The 26809-nt window shown below is 41.4% G+C and overlaps 1 protein-coding gene across 2 annotated transcripts in view; it reads left to right on the top strand.

Annotated features, from left to right (window-relative positions):
• unc5db (unc-5 netrin receptor Db) overlaps positions 1–26809 on the top strand; it is a 121681-nt gene that overhangs the window by 81709 nt on the left and 13163 nt on the right. For both annotated transcript variants that reach the window (XM_036144667.1, XM_036144666.1), the window contains 2 exons: positions 11094–11321; positions 22390–22539. In XM_036144667.1, the coding sequence (XP_036000560.1) occupies positions 11094–11321; positions 22390–22539 (378 nt within the window). The remainder of the gene's footprint in view (positions 1–11093; positions 11322–22389; positions 22540–26809) is intronic.

The raw sequence follows: 26809 nt of genomic DNA, 5'->3' as shown, positions 1-26809 counted from the left end.
TGTTTGCTGTGACTGGATGTGTTGTCCACCTCTTGTTTGCGCATAGCGTCTCGGCGAAGGGCCAAGACAAACCGATAGAAACATTTTCTTTCGGCGTTGGAAGGCTTACAACGAAAATGTACGAATGTTTGACGTTAAAGGGGGAAAAAAACATGTTTTGTTGCTACTGTATGTTTGACTGGATGCTGATTCAGTTGCATCCAGAGACATCCAGAGCTTTTTGTATATCCAAGCGTAAAAATCAAAAGACAAATATGTGTGAACGGCCACACATTCTGCCATCTCACACACACACACACACACACACACACAAAAAAAAAATCTGATTTGTGCTAACAGAATTTCCCAATAATAACAAGGACAGAGAAGGACAAATACAAGGACAAGAAAAAGGACAAAACATTATCCCCACCTACTGTAAAGGGTATGAATAGCGTATAGAGAAATGATCTTGAATTCCAGTCCTTGATGTCCAGTGTCCTGCAACTTTTACATGCGTGTCTGCTTCATCACACCTGAGTCAAATAATCAGTTCCTCTGGAGACTTTGACTGCATGCTGAGGAGCTGATTCAGCCATTTTATTCAGGTGTGTTGGACCAGGGACACATCTAAAAGCTCCAAGATACCAGACCTCGAGGACCAGAATTTAAGGTCCCGGTATAGATCTATGAATGATTATGAATTTTTATTAGTTTTCTTCTTGGCTTTTCTTTTATAGAGAAATATTTGTGATCCATTGAATTGTGTTGGGTCAGAGCCCAACAGCAGAGAAAGATTAGATTCTAAAACAGGAATAGTGCTCATACCTATTAACATGTTGTGGTAGTAAGGAGGCAAAAATGTCATTATTAAAGTATTGTTTCACTTCACCTTTTTTGCCTGTCATTTTGATCCTACAACTAACCTAACCTGACAGGAAGAGCTGCAGATATGTTTAAAGATTCTCACAAGGAAAGGGATTAATGTGTTGCAATGTCACGCAGTCTAGGTCTGAAATGCTGTGGTGCAACCTTCAGAGCTGTGCAGTAACAAATGCCTGAAAATATTAAAGCTCTCAGTCAACACCGAAGAGTGATCTTTTTCACCGGGAATATATTTCCGCCTGAAAAGAATCCTACTTCGAAATGTTCCAGAGTTGCACTCAGTGAGTCATGAAGCAGGTTCTGTTTAGTTTTGGTCACGCAGCATCTTTGTTTATTGGCTTGCCATTTGACATCCTGGGCTTTATACAGCCCCAGAGGAATCTGTGCTGATTCCACTAGACCATAAACAATCTGAACAGAAGGGAATCTGTTTTTACAAAGTTTACATGAGAAAGGATAAAACCCTACAGATGAGTGATATCCAGCATCAATTTTGTAGCCAAGCAATGCCGGAGACTGATGGTCAGTACCGGTATGGGACCGGTCTGTGCAGGTAATCCCATATCTCTTTACCTTCTTTGACTTGAAACGGTCTAATTTTTCACCACAGTGGCTTATGCCTCTGCTCCCTGAAAAAGATGTCCTCTGAACTTGTAAATTAACAATAGTGTCAAATGTCACTTTTAATGCGAGAACTTCAACTTTAAGAATAAAGTCCAAGTGAAACACAAATAAGTGTGTCACAACTAAGATTCTCACAATACTGATATTGTTCTGATACTAAGAAAAATATTTGCTACACAATACCATGTAATGCACCATTACAACTGTTATTCCCCCCAGGGTAGGTGGTTCAAACTGTTGGCCACCACCTTCTGCTCAGTTATCTTTAGAAATTTACTTTTTAAGTCAAAAGTCACTTAGTCAGTGTGATATATGGCTGGTGAGTTATGTGTCACTCATGAAACACTGCTGGGCTTCCTCGGGTGAGCTGATTGATGCAACCTCCTTTTCTCTATGCCTCCAGAGGGTGACATAAGGCCATGTGAATGTAACACTGCTGGTCTGTCAGGAGGGAAATAAAGAAACAATTACAGCTTGTAATGGCCAGGGAGAGGCATGGCCGCTGTCAGTCGGCGAGGGGACAATGGCAGGACGGCTGGTGGGGGGAGTTAGAAACAGGAACTGTCGATTATTAGATTGGGAAAGGCACAACACAGTTAATTTAGACATGGGGCAATTGTGAGCAAAATCATGGAATTTGTTCCTCTGGCGTCCTTGGCTCTCTGGCCAAACACACAGTTGATCAAGCGTTGATTTCAAACACGACCCTCGCTTGGTATTTTATGTTTCTTGTTGCCTTAACTGTTGGGCTGTTCAACAGGACATATTTTATTTTCCTGGGTTAGTCCCTTCTTTTGTTTTTTTTTTCCCATCCTCCTCCCCACTGATGCTGATTGTTTCACTAGTCTGGATGAAATCCAGAGTTTAATCCCTGGCCCAAAGGCATAACATGCCCCAATAGCAGTTGTCACCTCGCATTACTTGCTCGTGTTTTAGGGCAGTAACCGGCAAAATGATTACAAGACAAGTGGGAAAAGAAGACTGCCACGTTGGGAATGGGTTATAATGAAGAGAACAGTACAGAAGGCACTAATGGAAATGTAAAGATGATGTAAACATTTGGCAAACCCAGAATAGATCAGAATAATGAATAGTGCAGGTTTGCCGCTGGCTGTTATGGGGCTTGTCACTTTTTAAGTGTTATTTGGGTCGCTGCTGCCTACAGTCGGCATTGTCTACTTTTGTCTTCTGTCAGAGAGAACATTTAAGAGCTGTAGCTGTTCTTTAAACGTACCCCCCAAAAAGTTGTCTGACTGTCACAGGTTCAGGGTACATAGGATTAATTAGGGACAATGAGCTGCGATGCTGCTCCTTAAAACTGCATTAAGGGGTGCTGTTTTTTTTTCTAATAAGTGTACGGCGATTATAATCAAATTAAGATTCAGCGCCGCAGCCACAGTAGCAAAAACACTCATATGCCTTGAACTCTTTTTGCATTGAATCCACAAAACTCATTTAATTATAAGACCATCACAAAGTCGTGCAGGATTTTGAAGTGAAGAGTAAACACAATAAATGGTTTTCAAAAAAGATTTTTTTTAACAAAAATTCTGAAGTGTGGCAAGAATTTTGTTTTCATCTGCCACATACCAGAGTAAATTGTAAAGCTACAGACTGGGAGCCCAAAAAGTCAGCCGAGTGTGATTTAAAAGGTTTATTAACAAAACTTTCTGGTGGGAAACAGGCAACTGCAGGGGAGCTCTCAGAAGAAACGACTGCAAGGGAGAGAGAAAGGTTAGTGACTGTAATGGAATTAATGAGCAACCTACCTTCTCAGAATCCGGGAGGGAGTGACAGTCCTGATAAGCTGTTCCGGGGGCTCATTTAGGATCTAGATGGTGACATTCGGGGGAACAATGACATCACGGTGTCAAGAGCAGCAATCACAGCTTTAAGCTCAGAGCACTGAGGGTAAGGACAGAGGCTTGAGGGAAATCCATGATCCAAAAACGTGAATTTAGTCAGAACACAGGTGAGGCAGACAAGGATTGTTGGAGATTTACTCATGACAAGGCTTTCAATAATCTGGTGCCAGCTGATGGTGGAAACCCCATTTTTAAAGGCAGGGGTACAGGTGAACAGGGTGTGAGTCTGATTGTGCTGCAAGCTTGAGGGACGCAGATGCAGCTGATGATCCTGATGACTGGGTGCAGCGGCAACCACATGGTTAGCCCAGCCAGAATCATAAAATATATCCTTTTTACAACTACCAGTCACTGAAATTTGTTTTAAGTATATTGTTTCTCCAGCTTTGCACACATAGAGACTGAAATCTTTGCCCAATCTTTGCCCAGATCCACCTGTAGTTCAAATCACGTTCAGTCTGAATGCAGCCTGAGCCTCTTCTAGGACAAGAAGGTGAGGCAAATTCATTCAGTGGTGCAACAACTCATACCTGCAGCTAAATGCTTCAAAGACAATTCAGAGGCTGATTTATTTTTGAAGAGTCTATGGTTTTACCAACAACATAGTAAGTATGTGGACACCATTCTGAATAATAAAATATTCTATTCTAATAAGGTAATTTTTTAGGCTAAAATTGATGCTATCTGTAAGAAGGGCATTCACAGGCTGTTCTTTTTAAGAAAATGTAATGCTTTTAATGTTAAATCAATTTCTTTGAAAAAAAAAAATTTTTCTGTTATAATTCTGTTCTTATGTACTTGTGTGCTGATTTGGTAACCTCAGCATGGCAAAAAAAGACGTTGATGAAGTGGTTAAGATTTGTACAACGATTGCTGTGCCCAAATTCACAAAGATTCTCAGGGTCCTCTCAGAGTTTCTAAGAGTTTGAACTGTAAGTAAGGAGACAGCAGAAATGTATTTCTAGATTTATTGAGGTGTGGTTGACCCGTTGCTAGGTTTGACGCTGTCTTCCAAGAGCTGTGATTGGTTGATTATACGCTCCTAGTGATCAAAGGAGAGAAATTAACTGATTCGACTGGATTCAGAAATGGGAAATGTGTTCTGGGGAGGAAGCTTAACATAACCACTTTATTGTCACATGTAATCAAAATCTTTGAACGTACCTTATTTGAATTATCATCATTCTTTAGATTTGCTTATTTATTTTTACTCACCAGTCATTTTACTACTTTATCTATTTGATATTAATGTGCACTCACCTGTCAGCATTTTACTGGTGTTGTCTGCTTGTATAAAACAGTTGGAAAATGGCGGAAAATACCAAACTGGACAGCAGCACTTAAAAAGGTTTAAAAATAAAGATTTTTTAAGACCTCACCTCCAGCCCTGTACCATCCTCTCATTTTTCTGTAATTGTGCTGTGGCATTGTTGCTTCTAAACATACAAAACACACATTCAACCAGACAAGAACAGATAGCGTTTAAAGACAGTTTATTGAGGAGTAAACTGCTGCAGGTCGTGGATGAATCACTAGCTTCAGGGACAGGAACCACTTGAAGCGGAGACAACAGGTTAATGACCAGAGAGCAATTTTACGAGTTGAAACAGTCACTGCGTTTAAGGTCACTAACCTTCTCACAATCCAGGATCAGGCTGGGATGGTGAGTGCAGGCTCCTGTTGGTAGGGTATGTTGCTGGTAATGCCCGAGAGCAGGTTCCAAGTCAGAGCCAGGTAATCCGAGATCCAGGGAAAATTCAAAGCAGAATCCGGGGGCAGAGTCAGGGCACAGAAACAAGTCAGGAGTCCAGGTGGCACAGATAATCAGGTCCGACAGGGGTTAGGCAGGCTCAGAGAATCAGGAGGCAGGTCAGGTAACAGGCAGGCAGACAGGATACAGAAAACACGGGATTAGACTCCAATGGCTCATAATAATCTGGCACTAGTGACTGGTCTGAGAGCTGGTTATATAGTCAGAGGGGTGCAGGTGGATCTGGTGAAAGCTAATGAGTATGGGGCGAGCTGCACAGGTGTGTCCAGATGGAGAATCAGACCAGCACTAGTGCCAAGATCATGACAATTTCACCATATGAATATGCAGAACACTTGTGGGGTGTTCTAGTGCAGCTGATAACTCACCCAAACCTTATAAGAATAAGAATACACTTAATTTGTAATTTGCTTTATATTTATGCAAATCCCAAAGTGCTACAAGATAAAACAGGTAAGTGCTAAAAATAAAAACACATGGATAGCATGAAAACAATAAGATAAAGTAAACTAAAATAATAAGGAAAAGCTCTCCTAAAAAGATTGATTTTAAGGCCACTTTTAAAAGCCTCCATTGTCTGTGGTGTCCTCAGGTGGTCAGGGAGAGCATTCCATAGACTGGGAGCAGCTGAGCAGAATAGACGCTGCTCACGTGCATACACACATCCCGTCTCTTAACTGAACATAACATAACTTGTGTTTATTGTCGCTTATTTTAGAGGCCAAATAAGTAACTTCACTTTCAGAAACAAGTCCAAAAAATGCAACCCGCCACTCACTGAATTTACAAGTGACTTTAGAAAAAAAGAAGCCCAAAGTTGCTTATAATAAGCAGACTTGGCAACACTGCTCTGGTCAGACTCTTGCTTCCTAAACACTCAGAGTAGCTAAGGGAGGGGAGAGCCAGTGACATCAAGCTGCGTTGCGCTTTCAAAATAAAAGTATGTGAGGTAAAGATTTCAAAATCAAGTATTTTTCTCCTCCACGGGGTGGTATACTTATTGAGGTCTGGAGGGGGGGGGGGTTCCCCTCGGTGTCTATGCCTATAAGAGATCAGATAGAACTTTATTGATCTCACAATGGAGAGACTTGCTAGTGCTCGTTTCCTCCACTGTTTAGGTGGTGGATTAGCCAAACATCTCTCTGTTTCCACCATCTTTACCGCTTAGGACACTATTGGCTTGCTAAAAGTCATCCCCACTACTTCTAACATTTTGTCACTTTAGCAACTCTCTTAAGGTCTAGGATGCTTTGTGAATAACTTTTATTTGACTGAGGTCAAATTCTAAGAAAAATCTTAGAATTGGGGAAATTCTACGACTTTTCCTAAAATGACGTCACTGAGAGTTACTTTAGTCTTAGGATTCTTTGTGAATACAGCCACAGGTACTTAGGAGACCTTAATCAGGCCTTAAGAATAAGAGTCTCCAAGAAGTCAACATTGATCTTTGAAGACCCTTGGTATCTTCTGCACACTGACTTCAGCCTTCTACCATCAGGAAGGAACTTTATCTAAGCCCAAAGGATAACATCAAGCTGGTACCTGACACCTTTTATACCTTTTGCTGTTAGGACTGTTGGGTTTTTAAATTATTCCAGTTCAATTGTGCTTCCTGGACTCCTGATATATTCTTGTAAATATGTTTTTTTTTTTCTTTTTTAGATGTTCTTGTTGTATATTGACTATGTGGACTCTGCTACAAATGGACTGCCCCCTGGGCATGATGAAGTATTCCAATTCTATAATTTTCAGATTTTTATTTGTAACAAGTTTTAGGTCAGCACCCACCAATGATTCATGAAAAATCGTCTATCATTTTCCTTCCACTTGAACATGAAGTGCTTCTTTGATTTGTTCTATCACATGGAATCCCAATTTTGTTTGTGATCAACGGGAAATAAGTAGCAAGTAAACCTTAAATAAGACATGCACAGTGTGAATACCAGTTTTTTTTTTTTTTAAAGAGCTCAGACTTTGTTTTGGGCATTTGCACAAAAGAATAATTGAAGACTGCTTAGGTTGATATTTTACAAACATTTTGAAAGCTGCTTTATATTTGGGTTCACAGTTCGGTACGTATTAAACGGTGGACTATCATCAATTCATATTTCTTATAGCTATTAGGTAAATTCCTTTAAATGATAGGTAATGTCAGCAAATAGAGTAAAAAGAAAAAAAAGTGTGAAGAAGGAATATGAAATGATAAAAAAAGCAGTTTGCACGAGCAGAATTCTTGTTTCCTTCTCCTTTGACTTCAGATTCATGTTTACCTAACCTTGGCTTTTACAAGCATTCTGTGTTTGCTTTTGTGTGACAAAACGAGGCAATTTCTCGAGATGTGCCAGAGTTCTGAGTGAGAGGAGAAGAAAAAAACCAGAGGAAATAAGAATGGAGTCAAGATTCATGTTGCTTTGAGGTTTCACTCTAATATTAAAAGGGCACAGGGCTCCTTAGAGCTTCTTGGTTGGAAATAATGACTTACCGTAGAGGTTTAACCTAAAGAGACAGAGGGAGCGGGGTTTGAAGATGCATAATACCTGCAAATGCACAGGGCCATTAAAATACCCTCATTTCAGCTGTCATTAAAATGCACATGACTCTCAAAAGAATCCTCAACACTCCCAGCTACAGTCTGGTATTATTCAACGCCATGATTCAGTGTGTTAAGCTGTGCTTATGAGGATGCAAAAGGCATAAATACGAAATGCATAAACATAAAGTATTCACAGGAGTCCTAGCACCTGACTTGAATGTAGCTGAACCAAATGGTAACACTGCATGTCTTAGCACTAAAGCGGAGCAGCACTGATTGCCATATTGCAGATATTAAACTTTGTTTGCCAACAGGAGCTGTGATATATAAGTCACGCAAGGCTGTTAGTTTTATCCCGATAAGCTCTGGTCCAGTCACCGATAGACACCAAGATGGAAGTTCACTGAAGTATAATCACATATCCTGATTATGGATGGGGATTGTTTTTGCCTACAGTGATCTGTATTGTCGCAGTCATTACAAGTCTAGAACCATCCACGCATTTTCTGTATCCACTTTATCCCACTTAGGGTCATGGATGAGAATCTGTCACCAGGCAGCAGCCGAGGAACACCCTGCACAGGTTACCGGTCGATTGTCAGAGCAACACAGAGACACAGGATGAACGACCATGCACACATACACCCTGTGGGAAATTTGGAATTTCTAATTAATCTAACCATAGAACACTTATGCACACAATGGGAGATCAAGTTGGCAGTGAAAAATAAAGAACTAAGCTTGAATTTGAATGCCAGGACCTTGTTGCTGTGAGGTGACAGTGCCAAAAACAGCTAGCAAAGCCTAAAACCAACATCAGAATCTGTCTGAGTCAAATCTTTAATATAAGCCTTTTTCTTTTGTGCTATATTTGAGTCTTGCTATTCAGTAGCTATGTTCTAGCCAGTATGTTTGTAGTGTGTTATTTTAGCACTCGAAGGTCAGAATTTCCAGATTCCCACTTGTCAAAATCAACAACAACACCCCCTGTAGTCCGAATACCAATTTGGAAAGATAGAGCTTCTTCACCAACATGGGAGGTCAAATCAAAGATGGCTGCTGCAGATCGAAAAATACAGTAAAGGTTATAATAACCTGTTTATGTCCACGTCTTACAAGTATCCCCTTAAACCAGTGACGTACGTGGCACTGGTCAACATAGTTCTGTAAACATGTTGTCTTTGTGTTTGATTTCATGAAAGGTAGACAAACACCTCACGTGTTTGTGGTGATTATAGTTAGCCTGATTATAGTTAGCCTGATTATAGTTAGCCTGATCGCTGAGCATAAGAGCTAGCAAATCAGGAAGGTTTTCTGAAAATAAGCAACTGTGGCATTTGTTCCTCATGAAAAAAAACTTCCACCAGGCTTAAATAGACCCCTGCTACTTCTTTTATTCTGTTCACACCTATTTTAGTCCATCTTTTTGTTTTCAATGTTTTGATCCTTTAACATATTTGATTGAGGCTGCATTGATCCTCCTACATTTTAGCGAAGCCTTCGGGTGTCTCTATTGAGTTCATCATAAACTGCCTGGGTGTAGCAGTCATCCATGTCCAACTTTTACGTTTTTGTTTTCCTCAAAATAAGGTTAGTAACAGCTGCTATTAGGAAAATCAAGGTTTGTCGTGCGTCGGTCCCCCACCTCTGGTCTGTCTGCTAGAGCAATCTCACCAGTCGTACAACAACACCAGAGCAGAGCGGAGAAGTTGCTGTTCAGGTGTTGCCTCGTGTCGAGCTTATTATCTCAGCTGCTGTTTTTACTTTCAAAAAAAAAGACCAAACACAGGTCGGAGCGCATTAGCATGAAGCCATACGGCATGAGATTATAAAGCACTGTAATCTGGCTAATGCTGCAGTAAAGCAAGACGCAGCGAGTGAACATGTGCAGATTTGCTGTCTCGCATGACATGACTGCTGGTAGCATGACTTTTAATTGGCGCTTTGCCAGTTAACTTGATTATTTGTGAGGGAGCGGAGACGGCTCCTCCAGCTGTGCTTTAGCACGCTTGTTTGGTCTCACAGCTCCTCATTAAATTGTACCTTCACATGAATTTCATGGGTTCTGTCTCCGTGCCAGGGAGCAGATTGCAACGTACTGCGTGACGATGCTGTGAGAAGGTTCTGAAAAAGCTCCTGAACGTACCCGAGGAGGAATCTGAACTGTGACCCACTTCTTTTTTTTTTTTTCTTTTTTTTCTGGAGTATTTTATACTGCTGTTCAAATCCGATTCCTTGAAGAATATACATGCATTCCCTGTCATTATTAGTTTTAGGTTGAGGAATATTCCCTTGACGTGATTTAGATGAAAGGAAGAGTGAAGAAAAAAAAAACGGATTCCTTCATTCCAGTAGGAAATAATGAAGTACTTTCCAGCTGCTCGCGTTCTCTCATAAATAAAACAGTCTGTGTTGTTTGTAATGACTACATTTTGTTCAGATCTGTACTAACAACATCATTCATGTAGGAAATGGTTTTCTGCGTTCTTGCTTTCAACCTCGCCGGGTTCATGCTGTGTGATTAAACTCACCGTATATCACCTAACTTTTTGTCTGAGAGTACATTCATATTGTGTTAAAGTTAATTGCCACAGTTTGAGTCCTGTTATGGATGCAGTTCCTGAAATAAATATTTCACTCTATAGACAACTCTATAAGCTTTGTCTTACCAACAGTGTGTTGGTTCTGAAGCCCAGTGATGTGTACGCATATGTTAGGTAATATTATAAATTTGGGTAAAAATGTCTTTCAGCCCTAATGTTAGCCCTGCAGGAAGTTTATTTATATAAATTAAGGAGTATTTGATTAAACATGTGCATGTGTACTGTGCAAAACTTATCATGTGTACCTAATCTTGGCCAACCATGCAGAAATAGATTCAGCCGCGTTGATCCCCAAGGTTAAACTCAGAAATGAGGCCCTTCAAATAAAATTATATATGAACATATGTTTGCATATATTTTCTGTATGTGTAATTGTAAACCTGTTAATAACACATTTCTTGGTTTTAAGAATTCTCCAAGTTCTCTGCTGTATATAGTTGCCACAGTAAAAAAAAAAAAAAAGGTGTCAATAAATGATTAAGTGACCAAGGCTGATATAACTTGTTGGTGCAGGACGATGTTATGAGAAACTCGGACTGGACCTGCTTGAATTAAAGAAAGGGAAAAAAGAAATTGTTGATTAACTCTTTAAATTTGTCTATGAATAATTTTTTCACGCTATTATCTGGGAGCAGTTTGGCCCAGAGAGAGAATATTCTTAGGTAATTAGAAAACATTAAAGCTTTCTGGTGTAATCTTTTCCCCTCAAAACATGCTGGTGGATCGTACTTCATTTAACTGGGCACATTGAAATTAAGCATATTCACCAGTTTTGTATTAGTCTTCAAATCTTCCACTCTAAATGCATGTTGTCGTTCTTTTTTTCTTCACAGGAAGTGATGTCAGTGGAAGAGGAGGCGACTTCCTGTTACTGCCTGATGGACTCGGCCAGCTGCCACCTGCTGCTGGACCAGCCGGGCTCGTACGCCCTGGTGGGCGAGCCCCTGACGCAGGCTGCAGTGAAGAGGCTGAAGCTGGCCGTGTTTGGCAGTGTAGAGTCGGGCTCTCTGAACTACAGCCTGCGGGTGTACTGTGTGGATGACACGCCACACGCCTTTCAGGTGGGAGCAGAACTCCAGCACTGCTTTGTCCTGTTGTTTACCCACAATGACTGTCATGAATAGAATTTGTAAATTCCCAAACTCAATTTGTTGTAGCCTTTCTTGCCTTTGGCTTATTTGTGCTTTCTCTAGATAATTAAATTCCATTGTAGAAGCAACCAGTCTCCCTGTTCTGGTTGAAAATTGTAACTTTCCTGTAGAATGCATTGTATCTCATATTATACTTTTCCTGCATCTCCAGTGCATGCATTTATGTTGGGTGTATTTGTTGGAGTCATCCCACAGACAGTTGTCTTGAGTTGTGCAGATGGGTGTGGATCTATACCTTGGATCAGTTAACTTTACCGTTAGCTGGCTGGTTGACATTTAAAGGAAAGTCATCATTCTACCTATTCTGGAAGCTTTCATGCATCCAGGCATCACAGGGTCATCACTGAGCTGTGTCAGATCGACTTCCTTGGAATGCTTATTCTTTGTTCCTTCTTTGTTGTAAATATTGATATATTCATATGTTGAACTATTTCTTATCGAAATAAGAGAGCAATATTTGGCCTTTGAGTTTTTCCCACCTTTGAAGCCAACTTTCATAAAAAGGAAATATTTTTTTTTTACAGAGTGGATTGATCTAGTTAGTTTTTTTAAGCCTATTGGAGAAATGTAAAGGCCTGCATTAATTTGTCTCTTGTGAATATTTTTCAAAAAAAGAAATGTTGAGCTACAAATCATGACGGCGGTGTCTTTTTATCCTTTCACTGGGTCCTCCAAATCTGATATGGTTGTATTTATTTCAGACAAGCCTGCTTACGAGATGAGAAAACACACAAAACTCGGTTCGCAAGTACAAGACAAGACTTAACAGATATTTTGGGGAAAAATAAGAAACCTATTTTCTTTTTTCTAGTTGAGGAACTAAAGCTGATCTATTGCAGTCGAGACAGTGAAAAGGGCGATTTAGGTATTCAGGTACCTCTGACAGGAAGCTGTAAAACAGATGCTAATTTTAGCATCATTACTAAATCAGAGAACTCAATATTCAGCTGGACACGGGGTTGCGTTTTAAAATATGTATTAAGAAATATTAAATCGAGCCCTGCTGCAGACAGGCAAAACTTCTTCAGGAGTCTGGAGAGGCTGAGCCTGGACTGGCAGACAGGACTGAGGTTTGAGGCGAGTTTGTGAGGAAGGCTAAGAGCTGACAGGCAGACAGACCCATAAGGCTTAGCAAGTTTTGTGGTGGTGAAACAGTCCAGGTCAAACGTCCGGAAAACAGAAGCCGATGAGGTGTCTGACGAGGACCAGGTGAGACAGGGAAATCCAGAAAATTAGAACTTGATGAGGAACTTTGCAAGGCAAGCAAAGAACGTTGGACATTTACTCACTCTGTGGCTTTCGCCCCGACTGACTGGAGAGCTGCAGTATATAAAGAAAGGAGAAAAGGTGAAAGGGCTGATCGTAGAGTGCTGGAGGAGTGTGGGAGGATCTTCTCAGTCACCTGGGCCAGAGGATGACCCTGTTTAGAAGCTCCACAGCAAAACTGCAATGTAATTGTTAAAAAAAATAAATAAAAAAAAAAACGTAATAGAGAACAGAGAAAACTGAGCGGCTTGAAAAATATGACCTAAACGGAAATTAAAGATATCTACTCAGCTCCTGGAAGGACTAAATTCTAATTTTCTGCTCTCTTAGAGACTTCAAGTACATAACAAACTGTATTTAAGAGCTAAAAAAGGGAATTTTGCATATGTCTCATTTAAGGACAATGTAATATCTATACCTCAGTGCATCTTCCAATCACACAGATATAGTGTCATTGAATACCACAAAAGGTAAACATCCAGAGAAAGCTTTAGGTAAACTCACTAATTTAAACAATGTCCAGAGTGAATGACAAAGTGGCATGAAAAATATGAAAATAAGAAATGGAAATACAACAACATACTAGCCAACATAGACTTAAAAAAAGGTAGATTGTAGACATGCACAGAGTAATCAATGGTGGACTGCAAGATTTTCATCGGTTAGAAATCTCTGAGGTATCTATTTTTCTGTAGAAATATAGAGTAAATGTCATTTACTCTATAGAAAATGACTATGGTTTTGGGTAAAACTATGTTTTTTTGTAATATTAGACAAGCTAACCTTGTTGAAACCCATTTAAAATTTGCTTATTTTGGTAAAACTCTGTTTTAGAGTAGCTGCGCTGTCAGACAGTGATGGTGGGATGTCATCTCCGCTCCAAGTGTAAAAAAATGATCACTGCCAGCGGGAAGGCTAGAGAATAAAAGATTTTGAGGGATGACCTTTTATCTCACCATATTTTAGATGGGATCACAGAGAATCAGTATAGGCAGGTAAAGGCTTTACAGAACCAGGGACTGAACATCTGCCCTAAATTCTAACCTGTGCAGCTCTAGTAGGGGGGGGGAGACTTATCAGAACGGAAATGGGACTCTGCAAAGCGGCAAATGACTGACAAAGTTTTGACAACGTTGTTAATTAATTAGGTATGCTCCTTGTGAAGAACAAGACCTTCATAGGAAGTAGATTTTTTTTTTCTGTATTTACCGGCTGAAAAGAATGAAAGACCAGGAGGGGTTTGTTAATTTGTGTGAAATTAGAAACTGCAGCCCTTCTTCAAAAAAACAGTCGAACCTTTAACTTATTTCTGTTGTCTTTGTCAAACGCAGAAGGATGCGCATGCTTCAGTGAGTAGGAGGGGCACGGCCTAGATTCACAACGCGCATCCTATGTGTGGCTGTTTCCTCGTTTCAGTCAGGCAGCAGGGGCCGCAGAGAGAGAGAGTTGTGGGTGATTCATTACCACGGTGAAACAGAACGGCTGTGTTGCGTCGTGGGGACTCTGCGATAGCCCTGACGGATGCTCTTAGCGTGCTTTTAATAGACAAAAACCGCCATGGCGTCACACTGCCTTTCAAATGTTAATCATCTCTTACCTTGATTGACTGGATCATCCTTTAGCAAGCAACGGCACAGGCTTTATGGCAATGAGGTGTTGTCTATGAACATCAGGGAAATCAGGCTTCCCTTACTTCCCCAGAGACCGGTTGAACTCAGCTTGGAGAACCTGGTGACTGACTCCCAACCGCTCCTCTGTCATGTCGCACAAGTCGGCGGCAGCTGGCTTTAAGATGCACTCTGGGTTTGCTTTATGAGTTCACAGCCTGCCGAGCAGATGCCAGACGTTTTGCGCATCCCATGGGCTCCTTCCTGTTAGCAGCGTATCTCTGTTGTGTGTTTTCCGGAGCTCCAAGACAAACTCAATCACAAAACGCATTCATAACCAGCAGGAAGGTGAAAACATTTGTGGGAGGGACACAAAAGCTCGATACCGCTCCAATGTTACTGGTTCATCTTGAACTTGGCAGATGAATCTTCAATTCACATTTACATGTGTCAGAGCCACTTTTTTTTTTTTTTACTTGTTGATGAGTTAAAACTAAGAGTTTTTAATTTATCAAACAGCATTACTCAGGAGTGTTTGATTGAAATCTTAACAGATCACATCTAAACTGTTTCAAACAAGATATCACGTCTCCGAGGGCCCGTTTCACAAAAGTGATTTGCAAGGACAACTTAGATGCAAATTGCCAACAGCACCAGCAGACCATTTCCCAAATGATTTAAACTGGCAGTTTACAGAGAAACTTCCAGTCCTTGCTCCATGCTCAGAGCATGGAGTACAAGCTTGCCCTCTCTAATGAGAAATGTCTTAAGAGCCAAAATTAACAGCAAGTTGCTGCTTGGCTGTTTCCAATTTAAATTATTTATCAGGCATTGCCAACTGGAATCTAACGCCTTGAATTAGATTATTTATTAGTCGTCGTTGTTCAGCTTTCGAAACGTAACATAGAATAAATAAAACTCAAATTAGAGTCTACGTTAATATCATTTCATATGGTTGAGTTACGTGATTTTAATCAGTAAGATAAAGTAAAAAAAATAAATGCTGGGGCAATGCACACCATATTGATAGAACAGACATTACATGTAGTCATCTGAGATTTTATTTCTAGCCTTGTTTGCCTGTTTCTTACCTAATTACCATGCACAACCACACACACACACACACACACACACACACACACACACACACACACACACATCCTTATTTAAAGTGCAAAGCACCTTGACTTCCATGGACTTCTGTTCATTTTTAAGCCTTTCTGTGGCCTAACCTTGACCCCCACTCTAACCTTTACCAGTACATACGTAACCCCACCCTAAACCTAATTGACACCTTAGTACTAAACCTAACCCCAGGCCCAGGAATAAAGGGAAGACCAAAAAAGGTCCTCACTTAACTAGTAAAAGGGGCAAAAGATTTTCTCGCTCAGCTGCAAGCATAAAAAACGCACACACAGCCGTGCAGAAAGACCCCAGAGCTACTTGTGGAGAGTAGGTATTGCTACAGCTGTGTCACCTTGCAACACATTGTATGCTCAGTATGTGTAAAATTAAATCAGATTTCTGTCCTCAACAAAATTATTTATTAAATGATCACAGTGCTGACTAATAATGTTATAACCCAAATGTAAGAAAACCTTCTTTAGGCATAAAGTTAGAAACATATAGTTTCCTAAGTCTGTCTATGCCAATTTTGTGACCAATATTGGCCAAAGTGTGAATGTTGACTGCTTTTTAAATGTTTAAATGGTCTAGAAGCTCCTTATCTCTCTGAGCTCCTACATAGTAACTGCCCTTGTAGAGCTCTGAGATCTGAAAATCAAAAGCTATTGATGCTTCCTATCTTGGCCTATGATTAGGGGATCATTTTCAGGTGGGGCTGCTAAACTCTGAAACAGTCTCGCTTTTTCTATGAGGTCCACCAGAACTCTTAAAGGTGACATGACATCACCCTATAAACCATATAATATAGTTGATATTGCTGGATATATAAATTATCCAAATAGTTGTGTGCTTGTTATTTTGTCAGGCCAAATGTCCCTCAGTAAAAGGGATGGTTGTGGTAATGATATGCAGCTTTACCAAGTTGACTTCACTCTGATTGGCTACAACCATATTTGGAAAACTAGTCAAAGGTGTCCCCACACTCTTTCCCCCCTCCATCCACACATCTCTCCTCTCCCAGTAACACACCGGCACAAACCTGTTATCATGGCTGGTGGCAGTGTTTATGTCGCAGGATGTTGGACAGCGGAGGCCAAGCTGACCAAAGGCTTTAACCTGGCGTTGCAACTCATCATCCACACAGTGGGACCAAAGTGTGGGGTCCACAGCAGCAGAGCAGCGAGCTCTCCACCCTGTGGTGGAGAGCAGAGCAGAGCACCGTGCAGATCTTCACTGCGGGTTGGAGAGCAGAGAACCTTCCATGCCGCGGTGCTCTGTGGTCAACAGCAGAGCGCTTTAGACAGTGCTCATACGTTTATCAGATGAGATAGCATTTGGAAAAAATAAACCTGGGGCTGCACAGTGGCGCAGTGGGTAGTGCTATTGCCTTGCAGCAAAAAGGTCCTGGGTTCAAGTCCAACCATCTTTCTGCATGGAGTTTGCATGTTCTCCCTGTGCATGCGTGGGTTCTCTCCGGGTACTCCAGCTTCCTCCCACAGTCCTAAAAACATGACAGGTGTTAGGTTATTTGACTTCTCTAAATTCTCCTTAGGTGTGAGTGTGTGTGTCAATGGTTGTCTGTCCTGTCTGTCTCTGTGTTGCCCTGCGACAGACTGGCGACCTGTCCAGGTGTACCCTGCCTCATGCCCGGTGAACGCTGGAGATAGGCACCAGCAACCCCCGTGACCCCATGAGGGATTAAGCGGGTCAGAAAATGGATGGATGGATGGAAATAATAAACCTAAACAGGGTTTCCCCCCCGAAATTGTGATAATCCGGTCCGTAGTTGTTGTGGTACGTATGACGGGTGTTGGGGGGGCGATTAGCATTGCATCAGGGGTGCACCGTGAACGCAGTGTGCATTGAGTCAATAACAGCTAGCGCGTTAGCTTATTCAAAACGGGAGGTTTTCTCTTAGGCAGGAACTTTAATGCCGCTCTCAAACATCAAGGCATTGCAAATAAATAAACAAACGGCCCTTAGCCCGCCAGGCTTGTGATAAGCTGGGGGAAACCCTGGTAAGGGTAATGACAGCATTGTGGTCACCACCCTCAGTGTTTGTACACATGTTGTCATGGTCCCTTTAATACACTCCAATCTCTTTTAAAAGTCATTTTTTAACACTGGCTTATAACTCCAGAGCTTGTGCTGTCTTTTGCCTATGATTGTTTATATTCTAGTTTTTATCTTGTCTATTATTGTTATGTTATGGTTTCATCTTTTTGTATTTTTATTCACAAGTCAAGGGTTTTGGTTCTTATATGGTACGTGAAAGCACTTTGCAAAGAAAGTTTTGACTGGTTGATTGATTCACAAACGTATTATTTATAGTTGCAAAACCAATTGCCATCACCAGTTTCAACCTCTGGATTAATAATGCAGGATATTTTCATCTGTTTATAGACCTGATATCCACCAACGAACAGCCCAATGCACCCCCAGTAATTGTGTTGACATTTAAGGGCTAGGCGGCAAAATAAATTCATTATCAAGTCCTATTCATGCCTATTATGAGGTCTCATTTTGTCGAACAAACACTCCACAGCCCAAATGTATTTGGTTTGCTATCACAGGAGAGCAAAAAAAAAAAAAAAAGAGAACAATACATGAAGCTTTTTCCAGCACTATAGCAAAACATGTTTTAAAGGGAAAGGCTATTACTTTTGTTCTGCAGATTTTCTGTTTTAAACCCTTTTTTATTGGACTAAATTTTACACATTTGTTTGAATGAATAATGTATGAAGCTCCCAGCATGGGTTTGCTTTGGTTCACTGCAGAAAAAGCTCATCTTTGATGGTTTAGCTGAAATCCTTCACTGTATATGGGTTTAGTATGACACAGGCATCTATTACTTCACATCACATATACAGAAAATGAATTCAAGGCTATGTGAAGGTCAAACATTCTTCATAACTCTTTCAAACAAATTGTAGCATGTCATCAGCTGTGAAAAAATGAATCAAGGTGTACAAATGAGTCATGGGCAACATACCAAACTGCTCATCAAGATGTTTTTACTACCACAGAATGGCTCAAGCCAGTTTTTCTAGATTTTTATAAGTTAAGCTATGGGGATAGGCGTGGGGCTCAAAAATGAAAACACATAATGTGCTGACTTGCATACAGCCTTGACATTTGTTGCTTTGTCACTTATTTTTAGATCAGTATCTGACCATATTAAAATAAATGTTTTGTTTTGTTGCTTTTCTTGCTTTGTCAAGCCTATGAGCGCTGATCTAAAAGTCAATCAGATATAAAAAATATCTTAAATCCTGTCCCCATTTCTTATATTTATATTATCTACACAGATCTATTACCTCTATATTTCCGTGTCTAACAATGATTTTTGCATTTCTCAAATATTTTTTTTCCAAACATCAAGTCCTCAGAGAGTAAGTTACTTGCTGTCACTTCGCTTTTTTCATACCTAATAATGACCATATAATCTGTGATTGGAAGCTAAATTATAAAGACATAGTGTAAAAGTTCTAAGTGATCAAAAATCTACATACTGATTTAGTCAAATTGCTTGGATAGTCATTTGTTGGAGTTTCATGCTACACTATGCAGATGATTTGTCTGCACTGATGAAGATTCACTCACCTCTTTCCGCTGAATGACTCAAGTGACTCCAACTTACTTTCTGATTAATTCTGATAGTAATTATTTGACCACCTGGACCAGTGAAGCATTGAATCTGTATCCCCAGATGGTGAGTAGAACCTTAGAAATGGAAAACAGATGATATTCTTTTTCCTCCCATTATAATTTGCCCTTTTACAAATGCCAACATAGAGTACATGGCAAGATAAGAAGCAGTGGGAGTGTAGCTACAAGGCTGAATAGTGACAAGGCATGTCCAGGGCTTTCTTACCTCTGCAGTCCGAATCTAGATATCGGAAAAATATAACACCTTATTTATCCTGTTGACTTCCCATTGAACGTCCAGAGACCAGTGTCGTTGAGAAATTGTCTGCTCAGTGACCAGGTTGACTGTTTCAAGCTATATAAGCCCTTAGTGTATTTTTTTAGCATTGTATGTAACAACACATCAAATATGCAAAAAAGTGTCTGAAGTGATCAGTGGGTTTATTACTGTAGCCATCACTTTATGTTTGGCAAGAATATTGGATTTGGAACTTTGGGTTGGTCTGGGACCTTTTGCTTAAGGCTGGTTCACAAGGCGGGATTTTTAGCCCTGATCTTCCCCTTCCGAGAGGCTCCAATCTTGATGTGTCTCTTAAGATAATTTTAAGATATATTACTTCCATCTGTGGTGTGTTAAGAGTGATTGGGTCCACTCGGTGGAACTTTGGGACCCCTCTGATCGGGGATATTCAACATGTTGGATTGCTCTGATATCCTAGTGGGTGTTGTGTCCCCCAAGAACAAGCGAGCATGCAGCCTGTTTAATGTGACGTGTAGGCAATCAGAAAGTGGGGTGAGAGAAACCCAGCCAGAACTCCCCACCCCCAACTCACCTCCTTATATTAGTGCAGCAAACATAGAGCCCACATCTTGCGCTTTCTCCACTATTTTAACCAACAGCTTTTCTTTTTGTTGTTTTTCTCTGTTAAAATCAGTCCACAAACTATTGCCATTATCCTTCCCCGTCATCCATGTTTATTTACTTTGAACTCACGCTTGATCTTGAGAGGTTTTGCAAGAGTTCCCGTCTGACGTCTGAATGGTGTGTAACCATTTTGTGTGTGGTGTGTCACGCTCACACACACTTTACGAGCAAACCTGTTACATCTACGAGTTTTCATCATTACATGTGGAGGCTTTGTAAATCGCAGCGGACTATTTTAAAATCCTGCCCTGTGAACCAGTCTTTACCAAGGCAGAATTTCAACTTCACGTGATTTTTCTGAGTTAGAATGCAGAAATTTTAATTCTGTCTTCTGAGTACAAGTGGAACACACCAACAGTGTGTGTCGTGTGAGCGGTGTACAGATGGCAAATTTGCATAGCATGGCTAAGTAAAGAGAAGTTTGTTGGTGTAAAGCACCATTCATTCACAAGGCCATCCAAAGTTCCATACAGGACAACAAAGGACAGACAAAGCATAAGATTATTTAACATAATAAGTTACTATAGACCTTTTGTTATTAGGATGTAGAATATTTGTGATGTTGCGCTACAGAGATGCTGTGTGCACACTAAGGATTTTTTGTTAAAGCCGACCTGGCAGATTGAGACAGCTGGTAGGTTCAACTGGCATAACTTCACATAGAAACAAGTTTGTTGTTCGTCTGGACTAAACATCACCAAAGTGAAACAGTCTCATGCGATGCATATGCTATCTCCTGTTAGACTGGGAATATCTGCTAACAGGAGATAGCATATGCATCGAGCTGTGTGGATTTTTCGGTAGTCAGCCTTCCCCCACTTCAAGGCTTGTTTGTTTTTTTTGCAGTATTGTCAGCAGTAGGACATACAGTATTTATACAAGTGTGGGAAAAAAAATCAGGAATCACCATGTCCTAAGTCATTCTGAAACATTGATATAGTGTTGGGCTGGGATTTTTTGATGCGAGGTTTTGTAAAAGCATTATTGATAATAGTTCCCTTAAGACATGGTGATTCCTGATTTTCTCCCTCCCTCCTTTAAATAAATATTGCATGTCCCACTGCTGACAATCCTGGGTTACCTATGAATGATGTACAGGTTCCCACCAGTGATACTCTTCACATGGCCGCATTTTGGATTCCCAGAAGAGAAAAGAAACTGGGACAGAGTGAAAGATGATCACTCCATAAATACATTTATTGGCTAACTGTTAGCCACTAATGAAGCTAAAGTCAGCATCTGCTTCACCGATCCCAAACTGAAAGAAAGTAAAGGACTATTTCGCACTTTGTGAGAGACTTTGCTCTGCCCATGTAGTTAATAATCTAAAATATGTTGAGTCCTCAAACCTGAAGTGAATAATTCTACTGTAAACAAGTATTCTAGAAAACACAGGTTGATGTTTAAAGATTTTTTATTTATGTTATTTTAGTGAACTTGGTGCTGGGTGGTGTCTCATGTTTGATTTAAACATAAGGCAGGTATGCAAATGTGTGATGGGGTATTAGTGCTTGGAGGTCTTATATGTAGGACTGAACTACAGATGAGACAAAAAGCAGCCATGCCCACCGTCACAGAGTCCACAGCCGTGGATTAAAGGACACAAGAAGATCCGGTTGCTCAGCAGCAAAAGCCAAAGAAATGTAGAAATCCACGGCTGTGTTCCTCCAGCGACTAAAGCGGTTGAGGATAGGCAGCCAGATGCTGAACCATTCACAGGGACGCCGAACAGAGATGACAGATGAATACCTGCGAGCCACAATCAAAGTGCTCTTTCATCATCTCAAAATTCAACCTGGGGGATGGAAGCCTGCTACCGTGCTTCCACTCCTCTCCCACAACCCCCCACCCCCCCCCCCCACCCACCCACCACCCTACACACCGATCACCCTGGCCATTACCATCGAGCTCCAGTCTGTCATGTCACAGCCGCAAATGGGATGCTAATGAGGGAGCGTAACTTGTAGGATTTGCTCAGCGGAGACGGGATGTCACTTCATGGCAGCCTGCTTCTATGTTAATATTTGCAATGAGTCAATTAGCGGATGTGACAGAGGCAAGGATTAGCAACAGGTGTCAGTGCTGATATGCGAAGGTAGTGCACCTTCAGAGGGAAGGAGGATTCTGGGTGTTTTGATCCACTCAGCAGAAATCGACTTTCTTTTGTTTTTCTCATACATTTAGTTTCCGTTCTCCGCTTTTTTTCAAACCGTTCACTGCCTTTGTAATTTCTTACCCTGTTCCCTTCCTTTTTTCCCGTTAACCTCTAGTTGTTTATTCCACTTCCACATCTTTTATTGTTTATCTGCTTCTATTTTCCCTATCTCTTCATTTTCATCCTTTACTCTCTTTTTACGCCCCGTTTCACTCTTTCATCGTGTTCTGCCGTCCGCTCTCTCGTCCTCAGGGAGTGGTGGCCGCAGAGAAGACCAAAGGGGGTCAGCTCCTCGAGGAGCCAAAGATGTTGCCTTTCAGAGCGAACACCTTCAGCCTCCAGGTGTCGATCCAGGACGTTCCTCAGTTCCTGTGGAGCATCAAACCCTTTACCACATGTCAGGTAAGCAGCCGCAGCAGCAACTGCGAAGGCATCAGGTGTGAACACAGAAACAGCACTGGAGGCAAACGCCTATTTGCATGTTGTTTCTGCAGCGCTCCTTCTGGGCTCACCAATCAATCACGCAGCGTGAGCAGCGCTTGCTTTTCCATTAATGAAGTTGGAGATTCCACTGAACTGTAAACCACTCAAATCTGAGCAGTTCTGAGTCTTTCCATCCCCAGTAAGGGACTGCTTTGTTTAAACATAAAATTTGGTATGCATTATAGATATATCCCACATATCCTAGCTGTTTTACAGCTCATATTACTGTATAGTGCCACTAATATTATAATTTTATAACGAACAGAGGTGCGTCATCTTAAATCTAGGCTAACCCACCAACTGACTGAAACCACAAAAGATTATTCCAATGTCATTTGTCCCATGCAAACCAACGATTTACTAATTGAATACGTCAATGATTTGTTTTACGAGCAGCTGGCTCGTCTAGAAGGAGCACCAGAGGGCATACATGGGGTCATCATGGGTAGAGTAATATGCTGCAGGCTGTTGCAGGAGCATCCCACGGTCAGGCAAACAATGAGTGAAGGTCACGAAACACAGATTATGCCTCATAGAGGCTTTGGAGAGTATTACCAGAAGTTAATAGAGTGTGTTTGAGAAGTCCCATTTTCAGCTTAGAATTACATCAGGCCCTCAGACTTTGGTATTGCCTACCGTGGATACCCACTGGCGTCCGCATCCAGCAGCAACACCAAAACAGCTGTATTCAAAATATGATGGGGTTGAAGAGAAAGCCAATGCTTCAGAGCAAGAGCTTAAAACAAACGGGCAGCTCTTTGTGATTTGGTTCCTTTTACATTTACTCCCAGAAACTTCCAGGCATTTACATCTTACCACGTGTGTTGTGTATTGATTTATTTCTCTTAGGAGTTTCATATTTTGGTAAATACTTTTTTTTTAACCGTTCACATTAAGCCTTATTCCCATCCGCTGATTCTGACACACGAGCGATTATCACCCCTGCTTGAACAAAAAATTCCTCTCCTATTGGTAGATCTTTTTTTGTTTTTTTTTATCTGAGTCATATTCAACACAAAAAATGTATTCATATGTTTTAAAAAAGACACAACCTGTATGAATGTGTCCCCTTGTGGAACTGCATAGACAGGAATGTGCAGCAGACCACAGCCCTGGTGCTGATTTTCCCTTGGTGTTGAGGTCAGGGTTCAGTATGGTTATGTCAAGGTAAACAAAGAACAACATCGTTTTCATACTCAGCAGTAAAGAAAGTATGCCTCTTTTCCTTACGCAGTGCAAACTGGCCGTCTCAAAATAAAAACCCTGCATTAGAAAAACAGATATAATGAATATTAAAGCACACATTTAAATAATTAGCTTTGCCTTGACTTTACCGACCTGTTCCAGAGTAACAGGTCTGGCTAGGAATTAGACCTGTTCAAAGCAAACGTTGCAACACAACGGAAAACGTTGTCAAGGTGCATCATCGTTTAAAAGGAAAAGCTGAGAGGGTCTGTGAGGGCTGGGCAGCATTTCATTAAACGTGTGTCTACAGTATTTACCAGGCAAGATGAACGTGTGGGAGGGCCGACAAACAGACAAAACCCGACAAGAGTCTTCAGAGTCAGAGCTGGTAAATTAAAACGAAAGATAACCGGCTTCCACAGAAAGACGGACCAGGATTTATTTTTGTTTGACAATATTTTCCATTATTGCAAAATGACCAGAGCACCTCTGAAACTCTGGGTTTAACAGCTGCGACACATCGGAACTACCCCTGAACCTTTGTTGGATCTTAGAAATGTAACAAATCCCAAAGAAATCATCTGTGTCCTGACAAAAAATCCTCAAAAATTTGAGTTCTGAGTATTTCTGGTCAGAAAGCGCGCGTCTCCCCCGACAGGAAGTCGACACGAAGCCCCCGCCGCGGCGCTAGCTCGTCGACAAAGAACACACGACGTTCCGACCCGCTTCAGATTCCGTGTTCTTTCAAATTGTTTTCCTAATGTCAAAACAGTCGTCGTTCTGGGTTTATTTTTTTTTCTCCCTCCCGCGTAGACCGTGAACATGAGACGTGAGTGGGGATTAATGGCGCTGTGTTGATTCTGCCTGCAGCAGCATTAAGATGCGCACTGTATTAGAAGGAGTGCAGTCTGTGAAGACTTTGTTGTGCTTTTTGTTTCCATTTGCAGAAACAAAAAGCACCCCCCCGTACGTTTCTGCTGCTTTAAGATCTGGATACAGAGTGTGAAAGTGTTTGAGGAAGCACCTGCCTTCTCCGCCGCCTTATTTATGAATGCCCTGGGATGGCAGGCGGGCTGCGAGAGCCAGTTTACGCCGAGCAGGTGCAGAATAATAGCCGACATAGATCAGTTCAGCTTTTAGTGCCAAAGAGCGTGGCAGGTTTTCCCCCCGTCTGCAACCTTTCTTCCTCCCGCGTCTCTGATCTCAGGCTTGCATTATTAGCTGCTGCGCGCTGCAGCAGGCAGCCCGGATCAAAAACACAAGGGTTAAGTTTCCAGCAGGCACACGGGTCGCGGTGAGAAAACTGTTCACTTTTAACGTTCCCGACGCGGCTGAGATGGAGTCTAACAGGAACCGACGCTTCCCAAGCGATCGGCATGTTTTATTCATCCCTGTAATTCTGTTGTCGTGCTACAACTACAAACTTCAGCGTCTATTCTTCGGCTCGTATGTGATGCAGCAGCTTAAATAGTACATAATTGTGAATTTAGAAAAAAAAAAGTCTGAAAAGGATGCTTGGTGTTTGCACTCAGGCTCTCTGATTCAGTCCTTTGTAGAAGCACCTTTTGCTGCGGTTACAGCTGCGAGTGTTGAGGGGTTTGTTTCTATACGCTTTGCACAGACCTACTGGACATTTTTCTGCAGTCTTCAATGCAAAAGCTCAGAGAGAAAGATGGCAGACGGCCTGTTTCTGCTTCGCTTGCCGGTTGTGAAGAAAACAGACTGTGCTAAAGTTTTGCTTTGTGCTAAAGCTGGGATACTCCTCCTTCAGCGTCTGTCCTTAAAAGGGTTAATCCACAGTCTGAAAACACAGAGCTTTACCACTTCTGTGTGCCATCCATATTTTATATTCCATCCCGTGTTCACGTTTATCTCATAGCTGTGAGGCTCAACAGCGGGGATGGCGAGTTCAAGGTGATGTGATGTTAGCTTTCCTCCACACGTGGCACTATGCTAAATAGTTGAGTTTGGGTCTTATCTGACCAGATTCCTTCCTTCCACATACATGGCTTGTGGCAAACTGCAAACTCAGCTTCATACGGCACCGCCACAATGGAGCTACAGCAGCACCTTCTCCTCTGGTTTTTTAATAGTGGGGGTGAGGTGGGGCCCTCTTTTTTTTTTTTTTTACCCTAACAAATGTGCTCCCTTGGTGTAGTCTGGCTGATTGACCAAGGCTATGTTAATTCTTATTGTAGACTTTTAAACTTTCCAGCAAGTATATAGAAATAACTGCAAAATTCCGGTCCCACCCTCCCTCACCACAGAGGTTTAATCCAATTCACTGCTGCTATAAGACTACACTATCTCTATCTCTCTCTCTCTCACTCACCATGAATCTGATTAAATACAGTAGAAAAGTTTTCACAACGGTGCAGCTGGAGGCTACAGGTGACTCAGGCCCGTCATCAATCTGGACCAGAGCTGCCGGCCGCAGGCAGGCGTCTGTTGCTCCTCGCCCCTCAGGGAGACAGCATCCCAGGGAATGTTTTAGAACTAAGTACGGCCGTCATATCTTTACATGGGCTTATGAGTCAGCAAATATCACACACCACAAAAAAAAAAAAAAAAGAGGGAAAGAAAGAAAACCCCACAGAGGCTCAGACTCTGGATTTCTGACACAAGCAGTGAATGGACTGAATATACTGACCCCTCAAAGCACTTTCCGCTAGAGCCACATTCATTATGCCCACAAATGCAACACGTTCATACACAGATCTGTAGACAACTTTGGGTGAAATGCCTTGCCCAGGGGTGGGAGGAAGACACAATCAAATCCTGTATTTTCAGATTGCACATAACTTCTTTACCCACTGTTAGAGTCGTCCCCAAAAGTTGAGCATCATAGACCCCTACGCCGCTAGTCCCATGTTTGGAGAGGTCACCAATTCAATTCAATTCAATTCAATTTTTATTTATATAGTGCCAAATCATGAAACATGTCATCTCAAAGCACTTTACAAAATCAAGTTCAATCATATTATACAGATTGGGTCAGATTATA

The sequence above is a fragment of the Fundulus heteroclitus genome, chromosome 12, assembly GCF_011125445.2.
Source record: "Fundulus heteroclitus isolate FHET01 chromosome 12, MU-UCD_Fhet_4.1, whole genome shotgun sequence".
NCBI lineage: Eukaryota > Metazoa > Chordata > Actinopteri > Cyprinodontiformes > Fundulidae > Fundulus > Fundulus heteroclitus.
Note: the sequence above shows the minus strand (reverse complement) of the source record. Positions and strands in the feature narration are given on the sequence as shown.